At 46.2% G+C, this 24449-nt stretch overlaps 1 protein-coding gene across 8 annotated transcripts in view; it reads left to right on the forward strand.

Moving 5' to 3' along the window:
• The first annotated feature begins 4768 nt into the window (after positions 1 to 4768).
• Positions 4769 to 24449, forward strand: part of CDC25A (cell division cycle 25A) — a 29049-nt gene continuing 9368 nt past the window's right edge. Inside the window, exons 1-10 of one of the 8 annotated variants that reach the window (XM_064596629.1) lie at positions 4769 to 4852; positions 4992 to 5427; positions 6428 to 6501; positions 8031 to 8073; positions 8760 to 8796; positions 9263 to 9364; positions 11173 to 11292; positions 14026 to 14160; positions 14686 to 14760; positions 20157 to 20324. In XM_064596629.1, coding sequence (XP_064452699.1) covers positions 5258 to 5427; positions 6428 to 6501; positions 8031 to 8073; positions 8760 to 8796; positions 9263 to 9364; positions 11173 to 11292; positions 14026 to 14160; positions 14686 to 14760; positions 20157 to 20324 — 924 coding nt within the window. In that variant the 5' untranslated portion in view covers positions 4769 to 4852; positions 4992 to 5257. Of the gene's footprint in view, positions 5428 to 6427; positions 6502 to 8030; positions 8074 to 8759; positions 8797 to 9262; positions 9365 to 11172; positions 11293 to 14025; positions 14161 to 14685; positions 14761 to 20156; positions 20325 to 24449 lie in introns of all 8 variants that reach the window. The other 7 variants (XM_045862509.3, XM_045862510.3, XM_045862511.3 and 4 more) reach the window with 7 other exon arrangements.

Here is a 24449-nt window from a genome sequence, read left to right on the forward strand (position 1 = left end):
CAATTCAGAGAACTTTCTGATAGCGCAGATACCAAGCAGAGCCCCATGCTAAAATTGTGACATCAAAAAATCCAAGGGAGACCAGAGCGTCTGTATTTTCAAAAAAGCTCCCCAAATTGGTAGTCTTCAAAAAAGAAACTGAGGGGGGCGCCTGGGTGGCTCAGTTGGTTAAGCGACTGCCTTCGGCTCAGGTCATGATCCTGGAGTCCCGGGATCGAGTCCCGCATTGGGCTCCCTGCTCGGCAGGGAGTCTGCTTCTCCCTCTGACCCTCCCCCCTCTCATGCTCTCTGTCTCTCATTCTCTCTGTCTCAAATAAATAAATAAAATCTTAAAAAAAAAAAAAAATAAATAAATAAAAAATAAAATAAAATAAAAAAGAAAGAAAGAAAGAAAGAAACTGAGGAGGGCACCTGGGTGGCTCAGTCAGTTAAGCACCTGCCTTAGTCTCAGGTCATGATCTCAGGTCCTGGGATTGAACCCCATGTTAGGCTCCCTGCTCAGTGGGGAGTCTGCTATTTCCTCTCCCTCTGCCCTTCCCCCCTACCCATTCCCCCCACCTCTCGTGCGCTCTCTCTCTCAAATGAATAAATAAATTTTTTTTTTAAGATTTTATTTATTTATTCATGAGAGACAGAGAGAGAGACAGAGGCAGAGGGAGAAGCAGGCTCCCCGCGGAGCAGGGAGCCTGATGCAGGACTCGATCCCAGGACCCTGGGATCATGACCTGAGCCGAAGGCAGACGCTTAACCGACTGAGCCACCCAGGCGTCCCTGAATAAATAAAATCTTAAAAAAAGAAGAAGAAGAAGAAACTGAGGAACTCTGTGATATTGAACCATCTCCAAGATACATCAAGTGAAAAAAGAAATGTTCAGGACAGTGTTTATAATATGTTGCCGTCCGGGAAAAATCACAAGTGTATGTGGGAGAGAATGTACTGTTAGCATAGACACAGACTCTAGGAGACAAAAAAGCTGGCTACAGTGGTGACCAACAGGGAAGAAAACAGGGTTGCTGGCACAGGGATGAGGAGGAGATTTACTGTAGGACTTTTTGGTACCATTTGAATTTGTACCGTACAAATGGATTATCTACTCAAGAAATAAATCCCCATATGATTGTGATGTAGAACCAGAATTTGGGAACCTCTGATTGTAGGGACTCCTCCTCACCTTGACAGCATCTAACACACTGGTTACACACCTCCTGGACAGCTCATTCATCTTTGAAAGCTCTGACCCTCCTTCTTATTGTAAACAGAAACCTGATGGGGGGGGGGGCGCGGCGGCGCGGGGAGGTCTCATGCTGCCTCCCATAACCAGGCAGAATCAACCCAAACCTGCTGCCAGCACAGGTGGGTGAAAGGAGAATGAGCACACATAAAACATGAAATCAGAAAAGGAATGTTTCTTTTGCCCCAGAAATTAAGTCTGATAATTGATGGAAAGCTATTCGGGTTTTTTGTTTAACAAGGGACTCCTTTCTTCAAGCAAAATGGACAAGGCACTGCAATACCTAATGCAGATTTAAAAGCCAAGTTTCTGTGGTTGCCAAGGAGTGGCAGGGAGGAGGCAGGAACCCTGCTTGGGCACCTCACTATTCGAGGGACACAGTTGTGATCCACCTCCGTCACCACTCACAGGTCCAATAGAGACCTACTTCCCCCCTCTACATCACCTCCTGCCTCGTTCAAGTCACCACCTTCTCACAGCGGGACCTTGTGATCCCCTCCAAACTGGTCTCCCCAGCTCTCCCACTGCTGCTCTGAAATCTATTCCCCATTCTGCAGCCAGGGTTATCTGCTTAAAATGTAAATGTAAATCTTGCTTTGTTTCCCATAGCCTTTGAGATAAAGTCCAAGTTCCAGAATGTGGTCTCCAAGCCCCTGCAGAGTCTGGGCCCTCCCCAGCCTCCTCTTCTCCCATGGTTGTCTGCTCTGCACCAGAGACTCCGTCCAGCCTCAGAGCCTTTGCTTAGGGCCTGTCCCTCTGCCCAGAACACTCTCTTCCACCTCCTAAGGATTTATCCTTCTGGACATTTCCTCAGGGACATACCAGATCAGATCAGATTCCCTTCTTTTTTTTTTTTTTTAAAGATTTTATTTATTTATTTGAGAGAGAGAGAGCATGAGAGCGGGGAGGGTCAGAGGGAGAAGCAGACTCCCTGCGGAGCAGGGAGCCCGATGCGGGACTCGATCCAGGGACCCCAGGATCATGACCTGAGCCGAAGGCAGTCGCTTAACCAACTGAGTCACCCAGGCGCCCCAGATCAGATTCCCTTCTTAAACACTCAAAGCATTCATACTTTTTTTTTTCTTCTTCTTCTTCCCCCCTACCCCCAAAGGGGTTACACTTTTTCTTTGTAGCATGTATTCAATCTGTATGTTCTGAGGAGTACCAGGGCCTTGCTGGTACTAAACAAGGGGGAGAAAAAGGCAGGGTCCCTACCCTTTTAAGTTTATAGTCATTTGGGGGAGACTCACCCTGATCCAAGAATCACAGAATCAAATGTAAACATATGGTGCCTGGAAGGTGGATGATAACGGGAATAGATCAGTTGGGATGTCTGAGGGTAGAGCTTTCCTGGAAAGGGTAGATTTTGCTGAGTGAAGTGACAACGGAGGTAAGAAGGGCCTTTCAGGCTAGTGTCCAGGAAAACCCTGACTATTTAGACCTAGCAAATTGGTAGGCTCTTTTTTTTTTTTTTTAAGATTTTATTTATTTATTTGAGAGAGAGAGAATGAGAGACAGAGAGCATGAGAAGGAGGAAGGTCAGAGGGAGAAGCAGACTCCCCGCTGAGCAGGGAGCCCGATGCGGGACTCAATCCCGGGACTCCAGGATCATGACCTGAGCCGAAGGCAGTCGCTTAACCAACTGAGCCACCCAGGCGCCCAATTGGTAGGCTCTTAGTAGAGACTGAATGAATGAGCAAAAATTGACTTGCCCCAAAGCAGAAGCATATTAGAACTCAGACCTCCCAGTCAGTGCAGGGTTCCTCCCGTACCATAGTGCTCCTCCAGGATTTCAGAGAGCATGCCTAAGTGAATGGGGGAAATGGTTTGGTGAAACTATGCTTCTCCTTTTGCTTCCATTTCACATTTCAGACATCAAGTTTTTATTCCAGTACTTGGACTTGCTGGTGGAAATGCTTCCGTATGTTAGTCCTCTTGGGCTGATCCCACTCGGGGAATGTCTACTCAGGCAAGGAGGGAGAGCTTTCTTTTTTTAGAAAAGATTTTATTTATTTATTTGTCAGAGAGAGAGAGCGCACAAGCAGGGGGAGCGGCAGGCAGAGGGAGAAGCAGGCTCCCCGCTGAGAAGGGAGCCCCATACAGGACTCAATCCCAGGACCCCGGGATCAGGGCCTGAGCCGAAGGCAGACGCTTAGCCAACCGAGCCACCCAGGCATCCCTAGAAGGGTGAGCTTTCAATTCCTTTATTTGACTCTGAAACAAATACCGATTGTATGTTTACAATGCACACACATGCAAAGTTTAAAATGTTTTTAAAAAAGTTTAAAATATTGACAGTTGTGTTCTTGGTGATGGTAAAACTACAGATGATGTTTTAAATTGTTTATCTGTATTTTCTAAGGCTATAATTATTTTGTGTTATTTGTGTAATGCAAATCCTTGAAAGCAAAAGCTTTTCAAAGAAACACTGAATTAAATGAATTTGATGGCTGGCCCTAAACCGAGGTAATGGTCATAATCTCCACCAGACACCTAAAATAAATACACCATCTAAATAAGCAGCGTGTATGCTCTAAGCATGCTGTCTACAGACAAGTCCTCTCGCAGCCTGATTACTGTACCTATGCCTTTTATAAAATCATTGGATCTAGGACCTGCCATTGATGCAGGAGATATAAAAATAAATATGGTCACCTATAAAATGGGAACAATTCTTCCCTCATAGAGTTGCAAGGATTAAATAAATTAGTACAGATAAAGCACTTGGAACAGTGTCTGGCACATCAACACTATGTAAGTGTTAACTATTATTATATTTATGGCATTGCTATCTAGGAGCCACCCAATAGGGTAAGAAAGGGTAGAAAGGAAGGAAACGATTCTGAAAAATACAGTAAGAGCTTAAAATGGAGGTGAGCAATGAATGCAGAGTCTGGCAGCCTGTATCGTAGGGTTCAAGTCTGTTGGTCAGTTCGTGGCCAGCACCGCAGGAATGTTAAGCGTTTCGTTGTTGGGGCCTGGAGTTCGAGACGCAGAGTCCAGTCCTCGGGACATTCAGTTCCTACCCTCGTTACAAAATTGGGGCCTGGAGGTCCCGGGCGGAAGAGAGGGGCCTACAGTACCGCACGGTTACAGGTCGAGCCAAGGCTGGGCCCGGCCCGGCCCCCAGTGGCCAGGACGGCTCTCTCCAGGCTGCACGTCCCCTCTGTGTATGGACCTCCGGGAAAGGGCTACGCAGCGGTGGCCCACAACCGGTAAGAGGTGCCTGGACCGCAGTGCGGGGTGGGAACTACGCTTCCCAGCATGCAACGGGGCAAGAGAGGGCTCTCCGCCTCTACCCGCGCCTCGCAGGTTCTGCTGGGAGTTTTCATTGACCTGTGAGCAGCCCCCTCTCGTTCGGATCCGCTCCGGCCTCCCCTAGGCCCCGCCCCTTTCGGAGAGCGGGTGACCCCGCCGAGCCCCGCGAGCTGCTTCCTTCTTCCCCTCTCATTGGCCCAGCGTAGCTGCCATTCGGGAGCGAGGAGGAGAAGTTGCTTACTGATTGGTGGATTCCGTTTGGCGCCAACTAGGAAAGGGGGGCGGGGCAGCGGCGGTCCCTAGTGAGCAGCTATTACCGCGAAAGGCCACCTCGGCCGCGACAGCCCGGAAGGGAGGTGAAGGTCCGCTTGGTGCTCTGCGACCCCGGGTTCGGGCAAAAAAGGGAGAAAAGCGAAGAGAGTGTGAGCCCTGGCCTTGGCCTCGCGGCCCTGGCCGCTTTCTCTTACTGACCTGACGCGTTTGTTTGGATTTAATCTTCAGGTTGCCGGCGCCCGCCCGCCCGCTGGCCTCGCGGGGTGCGGGGGAATCACCCGTGCATGTGGCTGGCGCCTGCCGGGTCCGCACAGCCGCCCGTCCGCGCCGCTTGCCCGCGGCAGCCGCGTCCCTGAACCGCGGGGTCGTGTTTGTGTTTGACCCGCGGGCGCCCGCGGCGGGGCGCGCGGCCGAGGCCGGTGCCGGCGGGGTGGGGCGGGCGCGGCGGAGGCGGAGGAAGAGAGAGCGGGAGCCCTGGGAGGCCGGGCGCCGCCATGGAACTGGGCCCGGAGCCCCCGCACCGCCGCCGCCTGCTCTTCGCCTGCAGTTCCCCTCCCGCGCCGCAGCCCGTCGTGAAAGCGCTGTTCGGCGCACCAGCCTCCGGGGGCCTGTCGCCTGTCACCAACCTGACGGTCACCATGGACCAGCTGCAGGGGCTGGGCAGGTGAGGAGGGACTGGCGAGCGGTGCCGCAGGCCGCTGGGCTCCCAGACGGCTCTCGGGGGGGATCCGGCTGGGAAACGGGCCCGGAGCGGGGCGAGACCTGTCCGCCGCTCGTGGGCCGCCCGGCTGATTTGGGGCCCGCCATGTGCACCCTCACCCCAGGCGGAATGTGGGGCGGGAGAGGCCGTTCCGACCCTCCAGGGCCGCCCTCAGCCCCGAGCCGGGCCCGGTGGGGGGTGGGGTCGGCCCGGGTTCCCCACCTTGGCCACCCCTTTCAGATTGCTTTGTACTCTTCTGTCCCGATCCCAGGAAGCTCTTTGTAATCTACCCCACGGGGGCAAAGCGGACCCTTTCAGGCGCTCACTTCTACCCTTTGCTGAACCATCTCGAAGGATCTTAGCTTCCTGCGAGCTTTGTTCCTTCTCTACAGAGAGACATGGCATTTTCTTAACTGGAGTACGTGCAAAATCATCTCAGTTCCTTAGCCCGTGCACATTCCTGATGTCCACCCCTGCTTTCCTAAGGCCAGGCCTTTTTATTCAACTTTCCATCCTCAAAAGCTCCCTGGACTTTTCCTTATGGCGAAACATGCATCCCACGGTGTTTCTGGTGGAGCTGATTACCCTACAGTTTTGGACGTCCCATTTTCTCTGTAAGCACATGTCTTGTACGTTTTCCAACCTCTGAAAAGCAGGAACTTGTCTGATTCATCTTTCATCCTAGCAGGTACCTAGAACACATGCTCTCATTTCAGGAAATACTCCAACATCATAGTCCTCTTGTCTACAGCCTGACCCAGGCCATGCCTACCCACTCCATTCTCATCTTTTATATTCAAGTGCTAACTGGGTGTTTTGGGTGGCAAAATGGGGTCTGTGGTGTGGCCTTAGAAGTAGATGGTTAAGAGCAGCCTGGATACTTGCTAACCTCATGGCCTGTCTCCTGTATGTAACCTTGCAATTAGGTTTTAGAAATACATAGAATTCTTTCTCATGCTTTCAGTGAATATGAACAGCCGCTGGAGGTGAGAAACAGCAGTCTGCAGAGAATGGGCTCCTCTGAGTCAACCGATTCAGGTATTCCTGTAGTCTTGAACATTTATTATGTGTTTACTACATGGGGATCAAAACTTGGGAATTTGTTGTAACATGCGCTTCACCTAGGAACTTAGTTTGGTGACTAGTTGAGACAGTAAACAAGAGTCATGGCATTCCGTGACAAATACCCTTAAAACAGGACAAAGGGGCGCCTGGGTGGCTCAGTTGGTTAAGCGACTGCCTTTGGCTCAGGTCATGATCCTGGAGTCCCTGGATCGAGTCCCGGATCGGGCTCCCTGCTCGGCAGGGAGTCTGCTTCTCCCTCTGACCCTCCCCCCTCTCATGCTCGCTCTATCTCATTCTCTCTCTCAAATAAATAAATAAAATCTTTAAAAAAAAAAAAAAACAACAGGACAAAGAAGGCCCTATGGTAGTTTATGGAGGAAACAAGTGTCCAGTGTCTGCATGGAGGTGGTGCGTGTTTGATCTTGAGGATGAGTAGCTGGGTAAAATGAACTATAACACCAAGACCAGAAAAGCGTATTGGTTGAAACACAGAGTCAAATTATTGTTTCAGTGAACCTGCTATGAAGGAAATGGACCAGTGCATTTTACTCTAATTCATAAATTCATGGTTATATTTGCACAGATGCTTTAGGTTAGGGAATAAGAGCAAAGGTCTTAAAAATGTAGACTTTTTTTTTTTTTTTTTTTTTTTAAGATTCCAGTTATTTATTTGACAGAGAGAGAGCGAGAGAGGGAACACAAGCAGGGGGAGTGGGAGAGGGAGAAGCAGGCTTCCCGCCGAGCAGGGAGCCCGGTGCGGGGCTCGATCCCAGGACCCTGAGACCATGACCTGAGCCGAAGGCAGACGCTTAACTGACTGAGCCACCCAGGCGCCTCTTAAAATGTAGACTTCTTAAGAACTAGGGATAGGCTGCTTACTTGTGGCAGCATGGCAGATGAGAGTATCAGAGCTAACACTTGACTTCCTGCAGTTATGTGGAGAGGTGTGCACTAGGCAGACGTTGGTGGGTCTGGGCCATACTGAGAGGTGTCTCCTACACCTTGCTCCCTTTGGTGAGATGAGCACCTTACTTGGTGTTATTTAAAGGCAATGAATACTTGGTTTGTCATAGGACTAATGTATTTTTCCAAACCCCCAAATTACACATATGATCTGACAAGATAAAATATTTTGAAGTCAGAACTGTTCCAGAAAACCAGTACCTATTCTTTCCGTGGTCTGCACTCACAGAAAGTTACCTGGGTAATCTCTGAATAACCAACCAATCATCATAAGATTATGTTTAATTGTCACAACTTATTCCCTTGATGGTATTTGTAAGTAGGAAAAGGGGATTGGTAGATATACCATGAAAATGTTAAGACTTGTGCAGATAAACGAAGTTTTTGACAATCAGATAATGATGCCACTTTAATTCTGGCAAAAGCCCAAGCCTGAGTCTTGATTGATGGCTTACGGAAACAGTACTAGTAGTATTTTTGTTTTAATGACAAAATGGTGTCTCATGTATTATTTCCTGAGGTTTTATTATTTCCCACAGGCTTCTGTCTGGATTCTCCTGGGCCCTTGGACAGTAAAGAAAAGTATGTATTCACTGGTTTTAAAAAATTTGTGCTTAGGAAAGACTTTTCTTAATTTTTTATTGAAATTCTTTGTGCTCTGGATGGGAGCCCTGGATTTAGCTGACCCGAGTAAGACTTGTGGATCCTATAAATAAGTCTGGTGCCTTTAGAGAATGAGTTGTTTGTGCCAGCAGTTTTTAGGACTTCCCATCCTTTATTTTAGCTGTAATTTGTGGTGTTCTCTTTGAGTCTTGCCCAAACCCTTACTTCACCCTCTGGCATCATAGACTTAAGAGAAATGTGGGGGTTTTTTTGTTTTTTGTTTTAAGATTTTATCTCTTTATCCGAGAGAGAGGAGGAGAAGCAAACTCCCTGCTGAGCAGAGAGCCTGATGTGGGACTCGATCCCAGGACCCTGAGCTCATGACCCAAGCCAAAGGCAGACACTTAACCAACTGAGCCACCCAGGTGCCCCGAGAAATGTGTATTTTAAGAGAAGACCTGGGCTTGCTCTTTTTACCTAGAAGCCCAGTAATGTTGGGGGTGCTTGTGAGAACAGGACAGCCTCAGAAATCTGTTCTTCCATCTTGCCTAAAATGGGGATGTTTGACTAACCCCTCCCCAAACTATAGACTAAGACCACTGCATCTGCTAATATGAATACCTCTCTCTTGTTTTATTCTCATTGTTTACCTGATCTCATTGCAGCCTTGAAAATCCCATGAGGAGAATAAGTTTCCTGCCTGTAAGTTAGTTCCCTTTTTATTTTGAGCTAATTCATATTATCTGTCTCCTTAGCTATCAGTATGACCTTGATGGGAGACCTTAATTTAGACAGCAAAGACTGCTTTTCCTTAGTCTTGTAAGCACTCAAAACACCTAAACAACCTCACCTTCAGTTCTAACTACCAGTTAGATACAGGAAGTATTCTTTTTTTTGCAAATGATATTTCTGGATTGATTTGGCACCCTAAATCTCTGCTGAGAGGGCTGTAGACCTACCTTGTGAGGTTAGGTGGGAAGCCATGTAGTGGGATCTCCTACCCCATGTTGTGGCAAGGTGGAACCCTGGCCACATTTCTTGGTTACCACCTGCAGTGTGTGAGGAGATAAACCCCACCCCCGCCACTGCCATTTTTGTTTTTCTTTTGAACCTGAGTTTCATTGAATTGTCATTTATGTACCCTAATGTCTTTTTTTCATTTTGACAGCAGAAGCTCTTGGGATGTAGCCCAGCTCTGAAGAGGAGCCATTCTGATTCTCTTGACCATGATGTCTTTCAGCTGATGGACCAGGATGAGAACAAGGAAAACGTGAGTGGCCTCAATATACTAATGTAGGATAGAGGTAAAGCCAGAGGTGGCTTAGAGAAGTGGTTGGGCTGCTTTCTGGGAAACTAGACCTTCACCAAAGTCATGCATGGTCTCTGCAGTCAGAGAAACCTGGATTTGAATCCTGCTTGTGTGACCTTGACCCATTACTTCTTTTTAGGCTTCTTCATTTCTTTGCTCATAAAATATGAATAGCAGTAACTTGTAGGGCATTATGGAATTAAATAAGATAATGTATATAAAGCATTTAAAGTGGTTCCTGGCAGGGAGGAGTTGCTCAGATGGTAGCCCTTAGGAGTAATTGTATCCATGAATACTTTATCCAGAAGGGTCTGCCCAGGCCCTGCCTCTTTGTGCTCACCCTGGGATGAGTTGTAAGCTTAGGAAAAGGCTTCTTGGCAGTATTTGAAAGAACAGGGCCAACAAGTCTCAGGGAATCACAGAGTAACTGAACTGGTAGCTTAGAGGGTGAGCTTGTGGTGTTCCATCCAAAAATCCAGGAACACCCTGGCCTGGCTTTTCTCTCATACCTGCCAGGTGCACTGCACAGGGTAAGCACCCAAAACAGTTCCGTGACTTGGCTCAGTTTTTCCAGCCTTCATTCTCACTATATCCCCATTTGATTTCTTCCCCTTTTCCATCCCCTGCTAAAATGCCACAGTTTATAATCCTTATCATCTTCCAGACTTCGTGTAAAACCTACTGCCTCCATGAATGCTCCCAGTGATTCCCTTAGCAACTTGTGAGTGGTTCTGAGGGACAATACATAAAGTGAGTTCCTGCCTTGAGTGCTTGGAGCACTGCCTCGGCATGCTTGCTTGCGTGCGTGCGTGTGCGTGTGTGCGTGTGTGTGTGTGTGTGTGTGTGTACGTGTACTGCCTTCTACTGGACACACTGAAGCTGTACTGATGCCTGGTTTTCCCCTGAACGTGGCTTTTCCCAGGATTGCCCGCTTGGAATTTTGTTCTGGAGGGGAAAGAGCATAGATGGTGGTTAAAGAGCTCTTATGGTCTTAGGCACATCACTTAATCTGTACGGCCTAGTTTCTTCCTCATCTGTAAAATGGGGATGATCGGTGATGGTTATATGAGTTAATGCATAGAAAGTACTTAGTCCTGTGTTGCTTATACATGCTCTGATATTTGCTGAGCACTTCATCCCAAGTGAAGTGGCTGTTTTAGGTAGGTGGATTATAAGTGCTTTCAAACTTGAAGTAAATGGAATCATACAGAATGTATTCTGTCACTTCTGGCTTTCACTCAACATGTGCAATTCATTCATGTTGAGTAAAAACAGTAGTTTTCTTAATTTTCCATTGCTTTGAGTATGGAGTACAATAACTTTAAGTGGAAAATAATTACCTCCTGTTGGTAGGAAGAAGGTGGAAAATACAAAATCTTCAAACAAATCTAGAGTGAAAAGTTTTTGCTCCCATTCACGGGCAATTATATTGAAACCCTTTGCTTTAGATTTTAGGAAGTTGTTGATTGGATTTAGCTTATTAACTCAGTGTTTTGTATACTTGGCCGATATTTATGTTTGTGTCAGGAAATAGTCTTTGTGGTGAGAGAAAAAATGCTGCCTTGGAAGTCAGCTGTTGACAAAGTCTGTGAAATTCTTCGTGACACAGATCCAGTGTTGGAGTTAAGCTCAGAAATGGGTAAACCCTTAGTTTGGAGGCAATTACAAAGGTGAGCAGTGCCTGCTCCCTTGGCTGTCTCACCCGAGCTACAGCTGAGGCCCTGGTTTTCATGGACAGTGGAATATGTCTTGACTCTACTGTCTTGCAGGAAGCCTTTGAGTTTAAGAAGCCAATAAGACCGGCATCTCGTGGCTGCCTGCATTCTCATGGACTTGAGGAGAGTAAAGATCTCTTCACACAGAGGCAGAACTCTGCCCCAGCTCGGATGGTATGTGCCCTGGCTTTCACAGGGGAGTTCCTGATGGGAACAGAATTAAAGCACCTTCTTGAACCCGGAGTTGAAGACGCTACAGTAGCTCTTGTAGTCTTTACCTTGACTTTGTCATTTGAAACTAGACTGTCACATTTTTTGGTATTTTTGCTGTGTCTGGAGAGCAGACAGGCAGAAGCAGAGTGAGAGATGGTCTGTTTGGAATATTGAACTTGAGCAAGGAATATTTGACCTTGTCAATTCTGGGGAAATAATCTGCAGGCATGCTGGGTCATTCTTCTAAATGTGTGTACGGTGGGATTATAGGTCTTAAAACTTGATCTTTCATAGTGCCTCCTGAGTGCTAAGAGGTACTTCCCAGAGTGGTTTTGTTCAGAGACAGCACTTGGCTTCTTCCAAAGGTGGTTTATTAAGAACTATTGGGGATTCCAGTGAACCTACCACCTATGGGCTACTTGACAGAATTGGGGGCTACCTACCCCAGGGTTATTTCTTTGCCAGAAAGAGGCGTCACTGCTTCCAAAGTTGCCTACTGGTGATCTGATAGCTAAGGCTAGAAAGGCCCAACGAGATGACCACATTTGGTTTCCAGTCTTTCCTGTGAATTTGCATGTGAAAATACAGCTTTCCAGTCTGGCTTGTGGTCTGAGGTTCAGGTTCAGCCAGTATCATTGCTCTGTCTAGCATTTGCACAAAGCACTTCTATATATGTTCTCATAAGCCTGTGAAGTAGCTGGAGTTAACCCATTTTACAGATAGGGAAAGTCTGGTGAGGGAGGTTGGCTGATTTGTCAAAGGACACAGATAACAGAAGACCAGGATTTAACAAAATCTACTGATTCCCAACTACACAGTAATTCTTTTAAGTACTGGGTATCCAAAACTAAATATCTTTAGTGTGCCCTTGAAGACCACCCCATCGGGGTTTATTGTGGTCACCTAGCCTTCCCTAATTATAGGTGACTTGTCTGTCATTTGCTGTATCACATGTGCACTAGGGATCCCAGAACCTAGGTCACAAATACTGGTATTATAAAATTTTTTTTTAAGAATTCATTTATTTATTTGTCAGAGAGAGAGGGTGTACAAGAAGGGGAACAGCAGGGGGAGGGAGAAGTAGGCTCCTGGCTGAGCAAGGAGCCTGATGGAGCACTCGATCCCAGGCCCCTGGGATCACGACCTGAGCTGAAGGCAGACGCTTAACTGACTGAGCCACCCAGGCTTCCCACAAATACTGGTATTCTAGTGTGAGCCTTCAGAGGGTGTCGCCCCACGATAAAGTTACCTGCCCCTTGGTTCTGCTAGCTGGAAACTTGCCTGTGTGCCCAAAGCATACTCAGGAGCACTTGGGGAGGATCAGAGGCAGCCTAGAATTTCTGTGAAGCAAGCTGGTGCCTGAAGCAGAGGAGGCTAGCTGCAGAGAGGATCCCTCCCTAGGTAGGCAATTGACGCCGAAAACGAGAGGGCAGCTTAAGGATTAATACAGTTCTATTGCAAAGGGATTTGTGTCTTAAGGATTATTTGTAGGACTTAAGTTGAGACTGCCTCCTTACTGTGGGAAAAGATACATCTCTGAACATTTTTCCTGGCTTTGGGAAGCACCTAGAAAAGATATAATTCACTATCAGCAATGTTTGTATTAGTAATGTTTATCTCTAGAATTTTTTTTTTTTTTAAGATTTTACTTATTTATTTGACAGAGAGAGAGCACCAGCAGGGGGGAGGGGCAGAGGGAGAAGTAGACTCCCCTCTGAGCAGGGAGCCACTTGGGGCTCGACCCCAGGACCCTGAGATCATGACCTGAGCCGAAGGCAGACCCTTAACCGACTGAGCCACCCAAGTACCCCAGCAATGTTTATCTCTAGATGGTAGACTTAGGAGCCATCTTTCTAAATTTCCTATATTAAATAATACATTAGTTTTATGTTGGGGGTTCCCCCCCAAACAACAACATAGTGTCACCTAGTGAGATACCCTATTTTTACTCCAGGAGCAGTTCTCTCTCCTAGGAGAAAATGTAGTGAGAGAAGCTTGGGCTTTGGAGTCAAACGGGTGAGCCATGGTAACCTTGTGGTAACCTCTCTTAAGCATTGGTTTCCTGATTTGCTAAATAAGTAGAAAAGGAGTTACTCCCCTTACTGTGTTGTGAGGTTTAAATGGAACTGAACACTTAAGATCATATCATAGTGTCCACTACACAGTAATTCCTCAGTTAAAAACAGCACTTGTCATTTAAATTCCAAGTCTAACAGACTAGGATGGACTGTGTAGAACCAGGTCACCCTTTACCGCTCCCCGCCCCTCTTCAGAGCTGGAGTTACATAAGCATTCTCTAGGCCATTCTGTGGGCAGAGATTCTGTCTTCTCACCCTTCCTCATTGCAGCAGGTTATCCTACTGTATCACAACCCGCATGTTGATCCCTATTCACTGATTACAGTCCTCTGGTAAAGCAAACCTTGCCCTTCGTTAGAGGCTCTCCCCAGATCCCACTGTAAAGTGAATTGCTTCTGAGAAGAGGTTTTTGTGAAGGCTTCCAGGCCTGATTCTACTCAGGACTATGTGTAGACATCAAATCCTTTATCATCTTAGGCTGCATTTTCCTTTGATGAGTATCTGCTAAAATTTTACTTCTAATAAATACAATATGTTTTCCTCATAAAATCTAATGACCCATCCAAGGAAATCCAATCTGATCAGTTATTAACAAGCCGTGAATTCTGTCTTCCAGCTTTCCTCCAATGAAAGAGATGGCAGCGAACCAGGGAATTTCGTTCCTATTTTTATGCCCCAGTCTCCTGTGACGGCCACTTTGTCTGATGAGGACGATGGCTTCATGGACCTTCTTGATGGAGAGAATCTGAAGGTGGTGTGTGTGTGTGTGTTCCTGCCCATTCCCCTAAGTACGCTGGGGAAGTCCTGTGAGAAAGAACAGCAATTCCCCAGGGCTTTGGGGTGGCTGATATTTTTGTTCTTTTGGTGAGAATTTATTGAGACTGCTCCTAGTCTAATTAAATTGAGGTGGAAGTGGGGCAGTTCTTCAAAAGAAGACACCCAGAGGATCCTTCATACCCTGAAGGAGCTAACAGTCTATTTTGTACAAGAGACCTGGAACAAGAAGAGTAAAAGACGAGCTGACGTGAAGCTGGAGAGCCAGAGGCTACCTCTTCACGTACCCTTGGGGTGGAAGGTGCTTTTAGTTACACGTTCAGATGTCCGAATTGAGAAACATGATGCTCTTCTGACCTTAACATACTGGGCAGTGGGAAAGAGGAGCGAACATTAGAGGCTTCCTATCCAGGCCTGTCTGATACTCCTCAGGCAGAATCACACCTAATGCCTTCAAACTGTTAGTCTCTGCTGGATCTTTATAATAGTTTTTCTCTTTTAGAATGATGAAGAGACCCCGTCGTGCATGGCAAGCCTCTGGACAGCTCCCCTTGTCATGAGAAGAACGACAAACCTTGTAAGTTGTTCCCGTTGTCTGGAGAGAGCCTCGAGTAATTAGGCCTCTGGGACAGAGTAGACTAGACTAAATGGAAAACTAATCTTTCTCGGGGCACCTGGGTGGCTCAGTCGGTTAAGCGGCTGCCTTCGGCTCAGGTCATGATCCTGGAGTCCCGGGATCAAGTCCCGCATCGGGCTCCCTGCTCGGCGGGGAGTCTGCTTCTCCCTCTGACCCTCCCCTCTCTCATGCTCTCTGTCTCATTCTCTCTCTCAAATAAATAAATAAAATCTTTTAAAAAAACCCTAATCTTTCTGCCCACATCACCACAGGGATCAAAAATAGTTTCATTTGATTCTGTCTTTGAGTCTATGGGCCTTTCCCTTGACTGGTCACTAGTGTTCTCTCATGTAAAGAGAACTGTTTACACTGTTTCTTTAAGTTTTCTTTTGTCCTCATTGGTGTGTGAGGAAGTCTGGCTGATATATACAAATGTAGTTCTTATTTTTATAATTTTTAGTTTATCCCAGCCATTCTTGGTCAAGTTAATGTCTTTGTGTGTGTGTGTGTTAATGTCCTTTCTGTTCAACTCTGACCTCTCTTACTTTCTAGTTGAAGATCTCAGGAAAACATCTGCTAAATTGAATTCCTCACAAGTGACAGTGATTGATGGCACCTTTGTGTTCTAAGCTGTGGGTGCAAGTACGGATAGTCTGGGGATTGGCCCTGAATGAGGCTGAGTTCACAGGCTGGGGCCTTGTTCGGCCTCAAAACACAGCATCTCCCCTAGGAGCTATTGAGGAGTACACCTACGTGGGCACTCTGAGCTCTTTAGAGCTCCTGGTTGCAAGGTGGGGAGCTGGCTGTCCTCTGTCCCTGGGTCTCTGGCTCTCCTCTTTCTTCAGCTTGTTTGGTTGTTTTGTCCACGCTTTCCAACATTTGCACAAAGTCTGCCAAACGTTTGGAACACTGCTTTATCTCTGTTTTCTGCTCAAAGATTCGCTTTACTACAGGTATTTTCTACATGGGGTTTAGGATTATTTCAGAGCTTAAGGGTGCTGAGAGTATTACCCATAGAAAGTTGAAGTTTATATCATTTTTATGTTTTTCCATTTTTCATGTATAGACTCACCCACAGCTCATATTTAGGACAGATATTTGTGTTTCTTTTGCCTAGGTTAAGTTAGAATTGCCTTTGACCCAGCCAGGCATTTGGTTACAACTGTTACTGATAGAAGCACATCCTTGGATGACTACGTCATTGGAATGGGGTCCAAAAGTGGCCCGTGAGCTCTGTTTCGCACCTCTGCAGAGCCACCTCTGCCCCTCACGGCTTAACCTGCTCTGAGAGGTGGTCTGAGTTTGAGAAAGGGCAAGCGGCTTGCTGTGGCCACCAACATTGGCTTCAGCCAGGAATTTGAGGCGTCAGTAGATAAACTCCGTCTGTGCTTTCACATTGAGGCTTCCCTTCTAGCCGGTGTCCTTAATTACCCATTTTTATAGCCTGTGTAACATTGTCTTGTCCCAAATAGGGTTTGTCCCCACTGTCATCCTCAGCTACACCTTTGTGGGGTTTTTTGTTTTGTTTTAAGACTTATTTATTTATTTGTCAGAGAGAGCATAAGCAGGGGGACTTGCAGGCAGAGGGAGAAGCAGGCTCCCCGCTTGAGCAAGGAGCCCGATGTGGGGCTCTATTCCAGGACCCTGGGATCATGACCTGAGCCGAGACAGACGCTTAACCAACTGAGCCACCCAGGCGTCCCTCAGCTACACCTTTAACTCAGTCCCCATATTAAAACCTGACACTTTAAGCAGTAAGACAGCAAGGAGTGGGTTACTTTGCCACATCTCCGTCGCGGGGTAGCAGCGGAGTTATGGAGCCCTCGATGGTGAAGCAGACCACAGCTTACCCTGTGTGTGTGGCCTTGTTAAACACACATGTATTGCCATGTGTATCCCATCGAACGGGTGGGCCTTGTGGGCACTTCAAGGGCAGGAATGTGCATCACCCTGGAAAGAGCCATGTGCTGTGAGCAAGTCAGGGGCCGATCCCGCAGAGAAGGCATGTTTGCCAAGGGTCTCACGGTGTGTGGGAACTTGGGGGGCAGGATGTATCGATTCATGAAAGAAGAGTTCATCTGCGTAGCCCTGTGAAGCTGGAGAACGAGGACGTGTGGTGGGCAGGGGTGAGGTTGTGACAGATGTCACTGGTCTGCCAGTCTAAGGGGTTTGGATGGATTTTCCCCAGGGACGCTAGGGTTCGTTGAGTGTGACTGTTAACTGGAAGGGAGGAGGGGTCAGTTACAAACAGGGTACTTAGGAGCCAGTTGTGACTATGTGGCAAAGTGCTAAAGTGCTAATTTTCTGAATTACGGAGAGAGGAGGGAACAGATAGAAGGAATCATAAATTAGGAACGGGTGGTATTTAGGGGTAATAGTGGTAAAGAAGAAGTCATGACAATGACACCAAAGTTGTCAGTAGGAGAGACACTTTGTTTTTTTTTAAGATTTTATTTATTTATTTGAGAGAGAGTGAGAGAAAGTATACACGAGGGGCGGGGGTCAGAGGGAGAAACAGACTCCCTGCCAAGCTGGGAGCTCGATCCCGGGACTCCAGGGTCATGACCTGAGCGGAAGGCAGTCGCTTAACCAGCTGAGCCACCCAGGCGCCCATGGAGAGACACTCTTAAAATACATCCTCAATTTTGTTGGGTGTCTTTGTGTTTAAGTACGTGGTGGGTAGAGAACCTGTGGTCTCCCATCTTCTCCATAGCGTTTGGGGTGGTAGAGGTGTGCCCTCAATTATGCAACCTTAGGTGAGTACAACCAAAGGTCAAGTGAAGTGATAGGACCTAGGGATCTGGGTTTAGACCCCGCCTGAGCCACCCACAAATGCAGACCTTGAGAGATGCATTTCATCTGTCTGCATGTTTCCCAGTTTGTAAAACAAGGAGTCTTGATTAGGGGAAGGACCACATTTATTGCTGGCTCTAACATCCAGGTAGTTGGAAAAAGACTTTTCAAGTATTACATCTTTTTTTTCAAGTATCAAGTCTGAAGACTGTTTGCCTTTTTTTTTTTTTAATCTTTCTCATGTATTTATATTCCATATCATCTAGCACAACACTTGCCAAACAACAGTAACTCACAGACTTTCTATCAGTATATAGCCTATGGACTTCTGATTCCATCAGGGATACTTTCAAATGAAGCTAGAAGCGAGGCTAGACCTGCACAGGGACACATCTTCACCTAGTGTGCAAACGCCTGGTGAAAATTAGATACTGTCACAGTACAAAATCAGAGCCCCACACCCTTAGGTATACAGATAAATTGATATCCTTACATTTTTAAACTAGCACGGCCCTTGAACTATATATAAATATGGGACAAATGAACTATACTTTTGAGACCACTTACAAATTAAAGTAGATTAACATGCATAGCTATGAGGAAATGGACTATCCCATTATATATGCTTTGACTAAATTTACTACTTTGAAAGACAAATTATGTACAGAGTGAGGAAGCTTGGGAAATGGCTATCAGTTGTTTTTTTTGTTTGTTTAAGATTTTATTTATTTATTTGACAGAGACCACAAGAGAGGGAACACGAGCAGGAGTGGGAGAGGGAGAAGCAGACTTCCTGCCGAGCAGGGAACCTGATATGGGGCTTGATTCCAGGACCCTGGAATCGTGACCTGAGCTGAAGGCAGATGCTTAACGACTGAGCCACCCGGGCACCCCTTTAATTGGATTTTTTAAATTACCAATCGAGTTCTGGGACCCTTCACAGCGAGGACTTGCCTTGCACGGACACTTACTGCAGACTCACAATTGCTGGGCTGTATTGGAATTGTGGTTTCTGCCCTGGAGGAGTTCACAATTCCCTCTGAGACTGTTGAAAGCAGTGAATTCTCTTCCCAAAAATGCTTCCAGCTTTTCTAGGTTAAAAAAAGTCTCTGGGGGTACCTGGGTGGCTCAGTCGTTACGCGTCTGCCTTCGGCTCAGGTCATGATCCCAGGATGCTGGGATCGAGCCCCGAACTGGGCTCCCTGCTAGGCAGGAAGCCTGCTTCTCCTCCTACTCCCCCTGCTTGTGTTCCCTCTCTCTCTGTCAAATAAATAAAATCTTAAAAAAAAAAAACCTCTGGTCCTGCTTTTCAGAAAACATTCCATTAAAAGAAACTTCAGAAAAGTTAGGAGAAAATCCGTGGTCTCTGGGAGAGCTGGCCTGGGAGTGGCACACTGGGGATTAACCTGAATGTTTCAAGGACGCATCATCGAAATTGTAGTATCAGCTTGAAAAGGAGCGATTTACTGGGGTAGGAAAGGAGATTCTGCATGGAAGGGAAAGCCAGGCCAGGGCACACTGAGTCAAACAGACACACGAATTTAGACTGTCCCTACCACTGGTCGGAGTGGCTGCCCTAGGACTCTGGGAAATTCGTCCTAGAAAGACCAACTTTTGAACACAATTCTGAAGGTACTTGCTTCTCTGTGCACCCTGGCTCCTTGCAAACTTAACACCCTTAGCGCTATGTTAACATCTTATTGGCCCTGTTTTCTAGCACATTCAGCTACCTCCCACCTTTTCTGGATTTAGGTGGGGTATTAAGATCTGTTGAGCTACTCAAGCAAGGTGCAAGTTATCGAGAGGAGGAGGCAAACCAAAAATGTTTTCCCATCTAGAGGGTAACAATTATTTGACTCTTAGGACCCTGTGTAGACAGCTTTTGAGAGCGGACTGTCTTCTTCATCTCCGTATCATGTCAGCTGTGTACATGTTCGTTGGGCACCAGGTATTCGGTGGCTACTATGTGCCAGGCCCTCCAGGAGTCGCTGGGACTAGAGGAAGGGACAGTGTCTGTTTCCTGACTTAGGGTGAATATTAAACCATCCGAGGAAGCCCTTGACCCATCCTCTTTACCGTCCAAGTGAGCAGGGGTTTTTGTTTGGTTTTGGTTTTAAGATTTATTTATTTTAGGGCGCCTGGGTGGCTCAGTTGGTTAAGTGACTGCCTTCGGCTCAGGTCATGATCCTGGAGTCCCGGGATCGAGTCCCACATCAGGCTCCCTGCTGAGCAGGGAGTCTGCTTCTCCCTCTGACCCTCCCCCCTCTCATGTGCTCTCTCTCATTCTCTCTCTCAAATAAATAAATAAAATCTTAAAAAAAAGAAAAGATTTATTTATTTTAGAGAGAGCTCCAGCAACCGGGGAGGGAGGGGCAGGGGGGGAGGGAATCCTGAAGCAGACTCCCCGCTGAGTACAGAGCCTGACAAGGGGTTCAATCCCAGGACACTGAGACCATGACTTGATCTGAAATCCAGAGTCAACTGCCTAACTGACTGAGCCACCCAGGTGCCCCTCAAGTGAGCAGGTTTTAATGGAAGATGGGTCTCTTTTTCTTCCCCCGTAGGGCAATCGATGCAAGCTGTTTGACTCTTCTACGTGTAGCTCCATCGCCCGGACAGTGTTAAAAAGACCAGACCGATCTCAAGAGGAGCACCTGCCCGCAAATACGAAGCGGAGAAGGAGCATGGCTGGAGCCAGTGCTGAAGAGGCAGCCAGTCCAGAGAAGCCCCAGGTGCCTTTTTGCTCAAGGAGAATGATACTGTATTCTTCAATTCTGAAATTTCCATTTGGTTCTTTTTCTTTGCCAAACTTAACTATTTTCCATGTGTTTCAAGCATGTTCCTAATTGGCTACTGAAGCATTTTTAGGATGGCTGCTTTAAAATCCTTACCAGGTAATTCCAGCATCCATGTTGTGGTGTTGGCTTCTATTGATTGTCTTTTCCTATTCAAGTTGAGATCTTCCTGGTTCTTGGTATGACAAGTGATTTTTCATTTGTATCCTATGTATTTTGGGTATTAATAAGACTCTGGTCTACATAAATTTTCTGTTTAGGCCTCTGATACTGCAGGGATGATAGGGGTGGAAGGTCAGGTTCCCCAACATGGCCTCCTTTGACACGGTGGGAGCAAGCCTCATTATTGCTGGGCAGGAGTGGGAGTTCAAGGTCCCCACTAGGCCTCTGCTGACACCATCCCGGTGAGGTGGAGACTGGGCACTTCATTACAGCTGGGCAAGGATTGGACGAGTAAGCTCCCCGCTTGCTGACCGGGCATGGTGTAGGGCCATCATTTTTCCCTTGGTGTTTGGCTACGGTGGTGGTATTGTCTAAAAGTTTTCTGTCTTGATAGGTGGCCCTTTTCCTAGTCCTTTGGCTAGGGAGAACAGACTTTCCTTAGGGTTTGTTTCTTTGGGTTTGCTGCATCACTGTCTCCTGGTCTACTTGGATCTATAAATTTCCCGCTACTTTAAGTTTGTCTCACAACTGTGTAGTGTTTTTCATTGTATTCTAAGTGTTTTAATTCCTTTGTTTTCTTTTAATTCAGACCTATTGTGGCCTAATAAAAGTTTAATTTTTGTAAAAACTTTCACCAGTTCAAAAAAATATGTATCCTCTTTGGTGTCAAGTTCAGCATATCTAATTCTATCAAATCAATTGCTCATAGTTTGTTATGGTTTGTTTTCCTGTTATTTTGGAACTTTCTCTACTAATAATATATCAGGAACTTTTTTTTTTTTTGAAAGATTTTATTTATTTATTTGACAGAGACATAGCGAGAGAGGCAACACAAGCAGGGGGAGTGGGAATGGGAGAAGCAGGCTTCTCACTGAGCAGGGAGCCCGATATGGGGCTCCATCCCAGGATCCTGGGACCATGCCCTGAGCCTAAGGTAGACACTTAATGACTGAGCCACCTAGGTGCCCCTATCAGGAACTTTCTGTAGTTCGGTACACAATGTACATTATTTTTAAATAGCTGCATGAGAATCCTTGTTATGGATATGCTATTTTTCTGTTGATTAACATTTAGATTGTTTCTAGTGTTCAAACACTATAAACAATTACAGTATTTGCTGTCCTTTCATGTTCATTTTGGGGAGAATAGGTGGGGTTGTTGGCAAAAGCTATGGACATTTACTGTATCCCCCCTATTTCTTTCTTTCTTTCTTTCTTTCTTTCTTTCTTTCTTTCTTTCTTTCTTTCTTTCTTTCTTTCTTTATCTCTCTCTCTCTTTTCTTTCTTTCTTTCTTTTATGGGGGGAGGGGCAGAGAGAGAATCTTAAGCAGGCCTGACCCAGGGCTTGATCTCATAGCTCTGAGATCACGACCTGAGCTAAAATCAAAACTCAAGAGTTGGACGCTTAACGATGTGGGACTCAATCCCAGGATCCTGGGATCATGACCTGAGCCAAAGGCAGATGCTTAACCGACTGAGCCACCCAGGTGTCCCGCATCTCTTCATTTCTTATTGACCATTAGCCATTTCTTTAGGTGAGTGACTTGTCTTTATAGAGTTGTGGTTCTCTGGGCATAAATCCTATACTCCTTTGCAGTGTTTATTCCATGAACTAAAGCCTTCAAAACATTATTGCATCCCAGCAATGATTACTTCATTTCTATTGTTTATACATTTTGGCTTGTATTCATAGATTTCCTGATTTTAAAACTATTCTTGCTTAATGAAATGTCATGTTTGGCTTATTTAGAATTGCTTTTATTAAACACGTTTTTCCTTCATTATACTGTCCTTATATCAGATTTTGGTATTAAGTTTTGGTATTAAGCATTGTAAAATAAACTGGAGAACTGCCCATGTTCTCTGTAGCATGAAAAGGTTTGAGTAACCACTAGTTGTCTTAAAAGGTTAGCTAAAGGGGTGCCTGGGTGGCTCAGTCCGTTAAGCGTCTGCCTTCGGCTCAAGTCATAATCCCCATGGTCCTAGGATTGAGCCCCGCATCCGGCTCCCTGCTCAGTGGGGAATAAAAAAAAGTCAGCTAGACAACAACCATGAAAATACCTAGGCCTGGTGTTTTACATTTTGTAATCTGTTTTAGTTACCTAATACTTGATGAGCATTTTACTTTTTCTAATTAAAAGTGGAATTCTAGGGGCGCCTGGGTGGCTCAGTCATTAAGCGTCTGCCTTCGGCTCAGGTCATGATCCCAGGACCCTGGGATCGAGCCCTGCATCGGGCTCCCTGCTCAGTGGGAAGCCTGCTTCTCCCTCTCCCACTCCCCCTGCTTGTGTTCCCTCTCTCGCTGTGTCTCTCTCTGTCAAATAAATAAATAAAATCTAAAAAAAAAAAAAAAAGTGGAATACTAGGGGCTCCTCGGTGGCTCAGTTGGTTAAGCATCCAACCCTTGATTTCAGCTCAGGTCATGATCTCAGGATTGTGAGATGGAGCCCCTCATCGTGCTCTGTGCTGGGCGTGATGCCTGCTTAAGATTCTCCCTCTCCCTCTGTACCACCCCCTCAAAAAAAAAAAAAAATTCTAAACTAAAGGGCAGGAACATTTATGAAATTTTGCATTTTATACATGCCAACAAATTGCCTTCCATAAAGCTTCTTAAATATCCAGGAATATTCATTTCCTTGTACTCTTGCCATACTAGGGATTTACCTTTTTATTTTCTTAATAGCGTTTCTAAATTTTTTTTTTTAGTAGGGAAAAGGGTAGGGAACAGAAGGAGAGGGAAAGAGAATCTTAAGCAGGCTCCACACCCAGTGCAGAGCCTGATGTGGGCCTGGATCTCACGACCCTGAGATTATGATCTGAGCTGAAATCAAGTCAGATGCTTAACCAACTAAGCCACCCAGGTGCCCCAATATCATTTCTAATTGTCTCCAGTTTATTTGTTCAAATCTGGGTTGAAATAAGGTCTGTGCATTGCAGTTGGTCGCTAGTCTATTATTTGGGCTCCTGTGCTCCATCTTTTTGTTTCCTTGAAATTTTTGGTTGAAGAACTCAGGCCAGTTGTCCTGTAGAAGTTCCCAGTCCTATGGGATCTTCTAACATTGTCTTCTATCCTCTGTATTGCCCATAAACCTAGACTCTAGGAAGGCTTGATCAGATTGGAGTTCCATTTCTTTGGCATGACTATTTCCTGGGTGATTTGTTTACTTTGATCAGGCGGCACACCACTGGGCAGCCATTGATGATTATTGCCTAGATTTCATTTAACCAAGGTTTCAAAAAGTGATTCTGCAGTTCCATCATTCTTCATTTATTGGCAGAATGTTCCTACAAAGAGAAACTTCTGCGCATCAAACTCCTCTTTGGTCACCCTTGGGAAAGGCAAATGAATGCTGGATCTCTTTAAAGGGAACATACCCCGGGGCGCCTGGGTGGCTCAGTCATTAGGCATCTGGGTCATGATTCCAGGGTCATGATCCCAGGGTCCTGGGATCAAGCCCCGCATCGGGCTCCCTGCTCAGCAGGAAGCCTGCTTCTCCCTCTCCCACTTCCCCTGCCTGTATTCCTACTCTCGCTATCTCTCTCTCTCTGTCAAATAAATAAATAAAATCTTAAAAAAAAAAAATAAAGGAGTGCTCACTTCGGCAGCACATATACTAAAAAAAATAATAAAGGGAACATACCCCCATAAATACCAGCTATGACCAGCAAAGAGCACTAGCAGCAGCCCAGAGCCCCTCATATGCTTCCCCCGTCAGTAACACTGATCTGAACTTAGCCACTGTGGCTGAGTTTTGCCTGTATTTGAACCTTGTATCCTTGGAGTCCTACTGTATATATTTCTTTTATGTCTGGATTCTCTTGTTCAGCATTATTTTTGTGAGAATCATGTGTTATATCTATCCATGGTTGAGTGACCCCCCCCCTTTTTTTTTGTCATTGC

This window comes from Mirounga angustirostris, unplaced genomic scaffold (genome assembly GCF_029215605.1).
Source record: "Mirounga angustirostris isolate CCGP_5_RB_7025 unplaced genomic scaffold, mMirAng1.0.hap1 SCAF_1, whole genome shotgun sequence".
Lineage (NCBI taxonomy): Eukaryota > Metazoa > Chordata > Mammalia > Carnivora > Phocidae > Mirounga > Mirounga angustirostris.